This window comes from Gadus morhua, chromosome 10 (assembly GCF_902167405.1).
Source record: "Gadus morhua chromosome 10, gadMor3.0, whole genome shotgun sequence".
NCBI classification, from domain to species: domain Eukaryota; kingdom Metazoa; phylum Chordata; class Actinopteri; order Gadiformes; family Gadidae; genus Gadus; species Gadus morhua.
Window position 1 is genome coordinate 7,273,725 of NC_044057.1, and position 11,811 is coordinate 7,285,535.

The following is an 11,811-nucleotide window of genomic DNA, read 5'->3' on the forward strand; positions in this document are numbered from 1 at the left end:
CCCCGGATAACACTTATGTTGTTTGTGGATTTCGCCACTCTATTAAATTAAATCTAGCACTACTCTTTCCTTATTATTATTGTAAAGTGTTATCAAGTTAGATTGGGTAGCCCCGTCCCATTCTGCCGGCGATTTGAGTTCACCCTGCATAAGGGTCTGGAGAAGAGCAATACATTTCCTTGTAGTTTTCGATAATTTTTTGCGGGGGCCAATCATCAAGCTAGCTTTTCCCCCTGGCGCGCTATTGTGCTGTTTAACACAATGACGACAGGGAAGCGACGGCAAGCAGCCAATTGTGCAGTCTTTTGAACTAGGCCCATTGATCACGCCTCTTGTGCTGAAAAAAATGACAGCAGCTTCCCCAGACCAACGAGCATCTACGATTGAGCTTGGTCTGGCAATAGCCAGGCTATTACCAAGTAGTAATTATGTGAGATCTCTTCAGAACAGTAATCTAAAGAAGGTGTTTTTGTATTTTGTACAACAACCAATCACAGCTTGGCTGACTCTGGATCATTGCAGAAGGAACCGTGAATAATGACTTATGTATTATTATTGTGAAACAGAACGTCTCTCCTGCACTTCCATCCTGTTCTCATCCGTCAATCCCCAGTAAACCGAACGAAACACAACACTCACCGGTTAGGACTACAAGACAGGAGTTCACAGTGTCGCTCAGTGAGCAGCTCGTAAGGGACCGTACTCACAGTGACCAGCTCGTTAGGGACCGTACTCCCAGTGAACAGCTTGTTAGGGACCGTACTCACGGTGAGCAGCTCGTTAAGGACCGTACTCAGAGTGAGCAGCTCGTTAGGGACCGTACTCACAGTGAGCAGTTTGTTAGGGACCGTACTCACAGTGAGCAGCTCATTAGGGGCCGTAATCACTGTGAGCAGCTCGTTAGGGACCGTACTCGTTAGAGACCGTACTCACAGTGAGTAGCTCGTTAGGGACTGTACTCGTCAGAGACCGTACTCACAGTGAGCAGCTCGTTAGGGACCGTACTCACAGTGAACAACTCATTTTGGACGGTACTCACAGTGAGCAGCTCATTTGGGAAGGTACTCACAGTGAACAGCTCATTTTGGACGGTACTCACAGTGAGCAGCTCATTTGGGACGGTACTCACAGTGAGCTGTTCGTGGACCTCGGCTCTGATGAAGGGGCCCATGATGCCCAGGTGTTCCTGGAGTTCTCCGATGACCACCGGATGCTTGAAATCCCCGTTGGTGTATGCCCGGAACACCACCTTCTTATACTCAGGCAGGAACTTCCTCATCCCTCGACGCATCTCTCTGAGGAAGACAGGCAGACGATGCATTCACAATACACACAACATCAATGTTTCAATGCACAATATCAATCTATGTTTCAAATTGAAACATAGATGTTGTGTTAGTTGAAAGAGTGATATTGTTTGGATTGAAACTTTCAATCCAAACAATATCAGACTTTAAAATGACAAAAAATCAATGTTCCAACTCACAAAAACATAAATGTTTCAACACACAAAATATCAGTCTTTCAATTGACAAAATACCAATCGCTCAAACACACATAATTGATGGCATTATTGCTTGAAGGTTGTGAGAAACAAATTTTATGTTGTTGCACTATATCCTGTTTTGAACATTATCCTATCTGTCTTTCTGAATGTCCAACACCTCATCCACTAGCAGCTGATCACCCCAGAGTGCAAGGATCACCCTACCTGGGTCTGATTAGCTGGGGGGGGATTCTGATCCCGTAGTCCCAGGTCACCTCCTCGGCAGCGATGTAATAGTTGCGGTATTTGTTGTCTCCAGTGCCGGAGCGTGGGTCTACGTGGTCCATCGTACCGTACTCACTGAATGTGTCATTCTCCTACGACGGAAATTAAGAATACAAAATCTCAAATTGGTATGTACATTAAAAAGATCATCGGTAAAGATGTCGGGAGTTTAAAAAAAACGATACAATAGCCAACGTCATGTATGATGTCATGTTTGAATGAAGCACTGAAAACATGCACACACACACACACACACACACAGACACACAGACACACACACACACACACACACACACGCACACACACACCCGTACCCCCGAGCTGTAGTCCTCGTAGTCCATGGGGAGGGAGTGCGGGGCGGTCCTGTTGTCAGTCTGGTTGAGGCCCCTCAGCTCCACTGGGTCCACGGCCTCCCCGGGCTGGGGGTCCACGCGGCTCACCTCCTCCAGGTCCAGCTCCAGCTGGCGGGGGACCACCTGCTTCTGGGCCGCGTTCTTCAGCCTCGTGAGAAGGCTGGAGTCCTCCAGGATGTGGTTGGTCTCCTCGCGCGTCTCGTTCTTTCCCGGCGTCGCTTCCCCCCGTTCCTCCGCGCCCCCCCCGGCCTCGGACCCCTCCCTCCCCGACATGCCTCTGGTCTGTCTCACGCCCCCCCCGGCCTCGCCGTCCGCAGACCCCCCGTCCCCCTCCTCCCTCATGACCTCATCGCCGTCCACCGCCAGCCTCCTCTTCCTCCCTCGGCCCCGGGGGGCCGTGCCCCCCAGGTCCAGAGCGGCCAACCTCTCCTCCTCTCTCTCCAGCTCCTCCAGGACCGCCTGTGGGATGCCGTTGTCGGCATCGCCCTCTGGCGGTGTCTCGGTGGCGTTCTCCAACGGCGTCCCGGTGGCGTTCTGTGCGGTGCTGTACCCCGGCGTGATCTCGTTGGTGTCGTTGCGGTCGGCGTGCTCCGTCAACCAGGTGGCGTTGGCGTCGGGCGTCGAGGGGTCCTGGATGTTGCGGAGGCTGTTGCCGCGGCGCCCGGCCCCCGTGCGGTTGTGGGGCCGCATGGCCCGGGGCCCCATGGCCCGGGGCCCCATGGCCCGGGGCCCCATGGACATCATGTTGTCGACGTAGTCCTTGAGCAGGCTGTCCTCCCTGTCCACCAGCGGGTTGTCATCGCAGGGCGTCACCGTGTAGCGCACGCTCATCCCACGGCTCTTCAGGTTGCCGTCAAAGGCGCTGATCTCCCACTCCCCTGAAACGGAACAAAGACAAGAAACAGTCAGGAATCTTCCTAATTGTTCTGGGCGGTTTGGAAACACTTTGTTTCCATTGCTTTTAAAGTGGTGGAGGTATTCATAGGATGTGTTTGTAAATCGGAAGTCATGGAGTTCAAACCCCTAACATGACCAAAAAGGAATTAAAAAAACAGGAGCTAAAGGAAGAAGGATTGAGTATGTGAGCACAGAAAACAAAAGCATGTTTAAATAGATGAATATTGGAAGGACTCACTTCCACTCCCCTGTTTATGTCTATGATAGAGATAATGATGTCATATCTCTTAGTCAACACCCTGTGCAGTGACATTTTTTCCTTAGAAACAAAAGGATCTTTAATTAGAAATGACTATGGTATGAAACAATGTCTCTCTTGCCAAGACATGCTGTCTTGATTTTGACTGATTTTGTGGGGTTCGACCAGACAATGGAAAGGTGAATGAAGATGACCTATCTCGGCGGCAGTAGCTCAGGAGGTAGAGCGGGTTGGCTTGTAACCAAAAGGTTACTAGTTTGCTCCCCGGCCCCTCCGAGTGTCGAGATATCCCTGAGCAAGACACCTCACCATAACTGCTCCTGACGAGCTGGCAGTCGCCCTGCGTGGTTGATTCCGCCGTTGGTGTAAGGAATGGTTGCAAGTCACTAAAAGCGTCTGCTAAATTCCCTAAATGTAAACGTGACCTTGATGGATCTTGCATTGGACGGGTTACCATGGGTTACTATCTACCTATGAGCTCGGCCTCCATGGGGATGGTCTCGCCGGTCATGGGGAACAGGGTGAGGACCCATTGGTTGGCATCCTGACGCTTGATGGGGTTCCCCCTGAAGTACACAGAGAGGAAGTCGCTCTGCGTTCCCACGTTGACCACGTGCCAGAAGGTGACGTCGCTCTGGCAGGTCGCAAACTCCCGCCCGCGGAACATCCCCCCGTTCACGCCTTGAAGAGAGGGACGTGTGTGAGTGACGCATGCAAACAGACACTAACATACACCCTTGAGACGCTGATTTCTTTCTACAAAAGGGAAAGTCTTGTGAGGAGTGTGAGGAATTGAGGGGTGATTTACTTACTGTAAATGATGTTGGAACTGAGGAAATCAGGGTCACTGGGATCCACCTTGGAGGGGTCGGAGCTGTACGTGTGGATGTTCTGGTCGATGTACCAGCTTCTGTTCTCATCAAACACGGCAAACATCATGCTCATCTCTTGGTCCGGACCCACCTGAGGGCAGAGGCTCAGTCAGAGAAGTACCAGGAGATCCATGTGTTGCACAGTGAGTTTATACATTCAGCCAGATTAAACCAACGGGAATGGATGAACTTTATTTCTTATAGCATTTTATGAAATTAAACAAAAAATAAGTTAAACCATATGATTTCAGCAGAACTTAAATGACTTAAACATGACTTATACCTCTCAGGAAGTTAAGGCGCTCTCGAAAAAGGCACAAGACACCCACTCCCACCCCAACCGCGATATGTAAACATACGTGCACATTCTGTTGGATGCTTACTGCATTTTGTTGTTCTCTACTTTTGCTGCAAAATGACTATGAAGTTGAATGTAATCGACCACGAGTGACCAACAATTAGACCGCCTTCTACCCCCTCAGAGTCTGTTCCTAGGGGGGGGGGTTCTCACCAGGCGTCCCACGTGGTCGATGGCCTCGTACTTGCAGATGAGCAAGGTGCCCACCAGCCCCGAGGCCAGGTCCCTCTCAGGGTGCACGGTGCTCTGATACAGCTGGGTCAGGCACTGGGGGTCCCCCTCCAGGGGGCCGCTGTCCGGGCCCAGCTTCCACACGTAGCTGAAGGTGGTGTTGGGGGGGACCCCCATGGAGCGCAGGTCCTGCACCTCCTCTGTACAACGATACAGGGTTTAGGGAAAGGAAGGGAAAGGAAGTCGAGTCTCCTCGGGAGTCATCCTCTCTCTAGCTTATACAGACAGGGGGCGCCACACCTCTCTGCCCAGAGCAGTCAGGGTGAGGTGTCTTGCTCAGGGACACCTCGACACTCCACAACCAGCAACCTACAGGTTTTTTTGTCTCTAAAACCCAACAGGGTTTAAAACCCAACAGGGTTATAGAGACGGATGGTTTCAAAGCTAGCCAAAGCAAGCGTCCAGTCAGAGGACGTTCCCCTTCCTCCTGTCTTTGGAGAGCTAGGGTTAGGAGAGGGCATAGAGTGTGGCCTGTGAAGCCATTTGAGACTGGAACTCTCATTAAGGGCGATACAATGACAAATTGACTTGACATGAATCGATCAAAATAGATCAAATCAATATTCTTTGATCCATCTCTGCTCATTTCCTCAGCAGGATGAAGTGATTCAAATGCAATGATCATTTTGAAGAAGGTATTTCAGTGTTACAGCACTATTTTCCCAGAACAGTGGAACAGGCATTTGAGTCCTGTGTGTGGAGATAACCTTACTGTTCTGAGTCCTGTCCAGTGGCTGGACGCTGATCAGGCCCGTTGGGTAGATGTTGTACGGCCGACTCGCCATGTTCTTGAAGATGATCTGGAAAAGAACATCATAGGCATCTTTTGATTGACAAGGCGATTCTTGAACTCTTCTATCTATTTTAAATGGAGACAGGAGGTCGTTCCCTTAGTAAATCTCAATGACTTTCATCTGGTTGTAAGTTCAATAGAAGAATTGTTGACATTAGACTTGGGGCCCATCCCATTACACCCCTTGGCCCAAGCCCTTAGCCCTACCCCTCAGCCCTACCCCTTAGCCCTACCCCTCAGCACTACCCCTTAGCCCTACCCTTTAAATAAATGACTATTGGGACGGCCCCACCCTACGAGGAGTAGGGCTAAGGGCTAGTGCAGAGGGGTGTAATGGGATCGAGCCTTGCTCCAATTCAGCTTTCCCTTCCTCTGTGTCTAGAAGGTTCTCCTTACGTGGACCTGGTCGTTGACCTCTCCCTTCAGAAGCGGCCCTTGCAGCGTCCCGTCCGAGGTCTTCTTCGCTGTGAACGTTGCGTCCGTGTACTCAAGAAACACCGCCTTCTTGTACTGGAAGCCCAGCTGCTCCGGGGAGACGCGGAAGTACTCGGACTGCAGCTCCCTGAGACGACACGGTGAGGAGGAAGGGTCACATGTTTTACCCTGCATCCGTTTTACCTATCATATTGTATCACAACCCAGTGGCATCCATGACGCCTGTGGGTGAAGCTCTGCTGGGGCAGACTAGGGTGTAGTTCATCAGCCTGTGGGTGGAGCCTGGTGGAGCAGACTAGGTTGTAGTTCATCAGCCTGTGGGTGAAGCTCTGCAGGGGCAGACTAGGGTGTAGTTCATCAGCCTGTGGGTGAAGCTCTGACATCATATGTCATCCTATGTCATATCATATATCGTCCTATGTCATATCATATCATCACGTTACATCATGATGACATCACACAGGTACAGGTGGCCACGCCCCCCTCCCTACCTGTCGGTGGGCTTCAGGTGCGAGGCGTAGTTCCAGGTGACCTCTTCGGCGGCGATGAAATGCATCCGGATGCTGGAGCGGCGCCCCCTGCTGGCCCGGATCTGGGGGCCGGGCTTCTGTGCCTGGAAGTCCACGGAGTTGAACATGGCGTTGTCGTAGTCGCTGTAGTCGTCGTAGTTCTGGTGTTTGACGTGATGCAGGGTGGGCCCCCGGGCTGCGGGACAGTCCTCCACGCTGAACACAGCATTCATGCCGGCTGGGGACGCATTGGAGGGAAAGCATCTTGGTTTGAGCTTTCTCTGTTTTGGCATCGCAGTGGTGAAACGTCAGGACCGCAGAGTTGCACCCCAGCTACAGCAAAAGACTCAAGACTCACCTGTTCAGAGATCACCTAGACTTTGCGTAGCCTCCCCGTCTCTCCCCTTATACTTGTTGTATGTTGTACATCCTGACACTTAATGTACACACTTAATGTATGTCATACTTATTTATAGTTCTTAGTTGTGTAGCATCTTATCCTAGCTATCTTTACTGTATAGGGGGAATGGGTTAACCTAGTGATTGTTGCATTTCTTCTTCGTCTTCCTTCTAATTATTTATTTGATTATTATTAATGCTATTATTATCACTGGTATTTCTGTTGTTGGATTGCATGGATATCATTGTTTCTTGCAGTATTTTAGGTCAGCCTCTAAAATAGACCGACGGGTCAGAGGTTGACGGGCCCAGGTCAGCAGAACTGTCCCTAGGATTGTCGGTGTGAGATAACGAAACCCAACAGAACAAACACAAGACTTCCTTTCCCACGTTTCTGCTGAACCACCCTGATAGTCCTCGTGTTGGGGGGGGGGAGTGGGTGTAGTCTCACCGTCTTTGTGGGCGTGTATCCGGCAGCTGATAAGAAAGCGGCCTTTGGAGGCGGGCCTCATCTCGGCCGTGGTGAAGGTCATGGGGGTCATCTCCATGTACAGCTTCCTTTGGGACATCACCTGACAACAGGATGGCACCCAGGTTAGAGTACGATTAATGAACATTAGGTTCAACTTTCGTGTTCATTAGACTCAGGAGGTCGTGGAGGGTCACCTGGAGGCTGTGGTCCTGGAACTGGATGGAGTGGATCTCTGGAGCGGTTCCCACGCCGATCAGGTGCCAAAACACACTTCTTTCATTCAGACACATTGTCAGGCCTACACACACATTTACGTACACACACACGCACACACAAAGACAGACACACAAACACACACACACACACACACACACACACACAGACACACGTGTACACACAAACAGACGCACACACACACACACACACAAACACACACCCACACACATACACACACACACACACACACACACACACACACACACACACACACACACACACACACGCACACACACACATGTGTATACACACACATGCACGCACGCACACAAACAGACACACATAAACACAGACAGACACACACACACACACACAGACACACAGGAGTTAATCTCGGTGGGGTCATACAGGGACACACGCCCTATCCTTGAACCGCCAGCGGCTCTCCCCCTCAGACCCGACGGAGGCGTACCGGGCAGGGTGGCGTTGATGTACCCGTTGATGGTGTGGTACTCCTTCCGGCCGCTGCTCTTCCTGTACCTCTCCCTGGTCCTCCGCTCGCCCACCTCTCCGTACCAGCTCTTGGTCTCGTCGAACACAGCGAACAGCAGCACAAACTCAGGGCTCCTCCGCAGGCCGTCCTCACCGAACGCACCTACAGGGGCAGGGCACGGACGGACACACACGCACACACACAAACACACATGCACACACACCCGCACACGCACACACACAGACATACACACACACATACACGCGCACACACACACACACACTCACATATACACACACACACGCACGCGCATGCGCGCACGCACACACACACACACACACACACACACACACACACACACACACACCACACAGACACAAACACACACATACATGCACACACGCATACACCCACACACACACAAACACACACACACACACACACACACACACACACACACACACACACACACACACACACACACACAACACACACACACACACCCACACACACACACCCCAATACATCCCAACACACACAGGATATACACGTACACACACGTGCACACACACACACACACACACGCACACACAGGACACACACGTACACCATTGGTTGAGACTCAGTACAATGGTGCACATGGTACTGTGGATGTCCCGTTTCCAGTGGTACTACTCACTGGACTTGCAGATGAGCAGGGCGCCCACCAGCCCGGAGTTGAGGTCGCGCACCGTGTCCACCTGGGAGGAGTAGGAGTAGGTCAGGCACTCGGGGTCGCTGCTGGTCGGCCCGTCCTTGGCGCTGATGTCCCACACGTACACGTAGGAGCCCCCCGGGGACACCGCGTCATCCTGCTTCTCCTGGCCCCCCGTCGAGTCCTCATACCCCGCCCCTACAAAGAGGGGAGGAGGGAGGGACAGACAGACAGACAGACAGACAGACAGACAGACAGACAGGCAGACAGACAGACAGACAGGCAGACAGGCAGACAGACAAACAGACAGACAGACAGACAGACAGACAGACAGGCAGACAGACAGGCAAACAGACAGACAGAGAGGCAGACAGACAGACAGACGGACAGACAGATAGAAAGGCAGACAGACAGACAGACGGATGGATAGATAGACAGACAGGCAGGCAGGCAGACAGACAGAGAGATAGACACTTTAAATATATATAAGAGCAGAGCTCTAACTTCCTCATCAGTTGCGGTGAATAGAGGAAAACAGAAACTGTCGGACCAGATTTGGAATCCCTGCTGTTGCCAAACACCCGTGATGCAAATAGTATGAGCACCGGAAACTAATTTGTAATCCAACCCATACACACACACCAACACACACACACACACCCACGCACACGCGCACGCACACGCACACGCACACGCACACACACACGCACACACACACACACACACACACACACACACACACACACACACACACACACACACACACACACACACACACAAGCATTGTGAGATCATGTCATTGGTAGGAAGTCTTCCAGTTTACTGTAATCGACGGACCTGTATTAACTACTCAGCATTAAGGAGCTGAGCTGATCAGCAGATCTGATCGGTGGGTGCGTGGATTTGATCCGTTTAAAATGCCGACGGGAAGATTGGGGGAGTCTGATCAAGAACAATGTAATACCATCAATTATTATATTCGGAATTAGGCCTACTCATTTTGGATAGCTTTCAGAAGGAAATACTACTTAAATATTTTGACTGAATGAAAGATGTAATCTTCATTCAGTCAAAGTTGTTTAAATGTTGCTCTGTATGGCGTGGTATCATCAAACTTTTGATTATTCAAAAAATAATGTATTATGGGCATTTGATTGTTCAACAGATTGTTGAACACATATGGCTGAATGTATCGTAAAGAATGTATCGTAAAGTATCGTATCGTAAAGACACGTCTAGGCCTATTCAAATAAAAATTCAACGCAGAACGCAGCCACACACTGATTCTAAACTGTCTCAGTGTCACCAAAACTGCCTTGATCCCCTGACATTTGACAACAGAATTAGATTTATATTCCTAAAACATCACACATAGGCATAGTTTTATACAATGCTGATCAGGTAAAATTACTAACAAACAACCTATTGCTCTCTGTAAAAACCTTCCCCCCCGACACCAAGCATCGCAAAGCACGCAGCCTGCGGTTTACCACGTTCTCCCGTCCACCGTCGTTCATGTAGCGCTCATACACACGACAGCTCGAGGAACCAGAAGTCTGAGTGCTTAGTCTCAACCCTCTCATCCCGCTGGACTCACAGCAGGACCGCACACACAACAGGCTCACCCTCGGACTGCTTCCAGTAGGTGATGCCCACGGGGCTGATGCTGAACGACTCGGACGCCAGGTTCTTGAAGTGGACCACAAGCCTGTCTCCAGCCTGGGCGCGGATCACCGGCCCCTGCAGTCCTGAAGGAAAACACGCCAGTTAACCAATTAATGAGCGAGGGGCTTTGGTGCCCGTGATGGTCGTTAGAGAATGACCTTGTAGGCCAGAAACATCTAATGTGGTGATAGAGTTGATCATGGAAACGAAATACAATTTTGCAATGTCATGGAAATAAATGAAAAAAAGTGTTCTTATAGTGCTTATAAGAATAATCTATTATAACGTTATGATTATTGATACATTTAACATTTAAGATTACAACGAGTTTATTGATTTAATAACTAAAACATACTGAATATATTAACACATACCTGCCCATGCGGGACGGGGTGTGGGAGTGGAGTACTTCGAGTCAGCGTACTCCCGGTAAACAGCCTTGATGTATTTCTGAGGAACATCCTTGGACCTTAATCTATGAAACCAAAAGTACATTAAATAATGCAACAAATAAATCAGCCGGAAGAAAATCATGATACAAATCAACAATCAAATGCCCATAATAGATTATTTTTTGAATAATCAAAAGTCTGATGATAATAATAGAATTAAAACACGCCATACAGAGCAACATTTAAACAAATTTACCTTTGTTCAGACGCGGATTCGGTGCCGTCCGTGAACACGTAGTCCCAGCCGATCTCCACGGCCGCGATGTAGAAGTGCCGCGTGGTCGGCGGAGGCGGTGTAGGCACCAGCGGGGAGAGCAACGGCTGCGCCAGCGCGCAAAGCAGCGGCAGCCCCATCAGCAGCAGTGCTGTCATCGCGATAACAGCTCACACAGGTGGTCTATGGGCTGCTGCTCCCTCGCGCACCGATATTTAAAAGGACGGCGTGGGCGCGCGCCGTAAGTGCACGCGTTTGTAAAACCAGCCATGCATTTCGACGTCCCATCGACGCAATTGCCCCACCAACGCACGCACGCACGCACGCGCGCACGTACACACACGCAAACGCACACCCACACACACACACACACACACACACACACACACACACACACACACACACACACACACACACACACACACACACACACACACACACGGGCCCTCATAAACCGAAACCCCCGAGTCCCGACATGTGGTCATTGGTCATTGAGAAAAAAAATATTGAGAAAAAGGGAGAGGTTACTCAGATTTCCTTTTTATATAGGCTAAACCGAAATTATAATTATCAGCTCGACCCCGTGGAAACACAGCGAGACATAATAGTATATAATATATATAATAACCATGGAGATCAGTTATTTCCTTTTTCCTGCTAGACAGACAGACAGACAGACAGACAGACAGACAGACAGACAGACAGACAGACAGACAGACAGACAGACA

At 50.3% G+C, this 11,811-nt stretch overlaps 1 protein-coding gene across 1 annotated transcript in view; it reads right to left on the minus strand.

Moving 5' to 3' along the window:
* f8 (coagulation factor VIII, procoagulant component) overlaps positions 1-11,273 on the minus strand; it is a 20,128-nt gene extending 8,855 nt beyond the window's left edge. The window contains exons 1-16 of the mRNA XM_030368822.1: positions 11,066-11,273; positions 10,792-10,892; positions 10,378-10,500; positions 8,738-8,950; positions 8,038-8,220; positions 7,544-7,647; positions 7,329-7,449; positions 6,461-6,716; positions 5,931-6,096; positions 5,454-5,541; positions 4,664-4,881; positions 4,093-4,243; positions 3,752-3,961; positions 2,086-3,002; positions 1,712-1,863; positions 1,130-1,295 (exon numbers count right to left, since the gene is read on the minus strand). Of these exons, the coding sequence (XP_030224682.1) occupies positions 1,130-1,295; positions 1,712-1,863; positions 2,086-3,002; positions 3,752-3,961; positions 4,093-4,243; positions 4,664-4,881; positions 5,454-5,541; positions 5,931-6,096; positions 6,461-6,716; positions 7,329-7,449; positions 7,544-7,647; positions 8,038-8,220; positions 8,738-8,950; positions 10,378-10,500; positions 10,792-10,892; positions 11,066-11,241 (3,345 nt within the window). The 5' untranslated portion in view covers positions 11,242-11,273. The remainder of the gene's footprint in view (positions 1-1,129; positions 1,296-1,711; positions 1,864-2,085; positions 3,003-3,751; positions 3,962-4,092; positions 4,244-4,663; positions 4,882-5,453; positions 5,542-5,930; positions 6,097-6,460; positions 6,717-7,328; positions 7,450-7,543; positions 7,648-8,037; positions 8,221-8,737; positions 8,951-10,377; positions 10,501-10,791; positions 10,893-11,065) is intronic.
* Between the last annotated feature and the right edge of the window lie 538 nt (positions 11,274-11,811).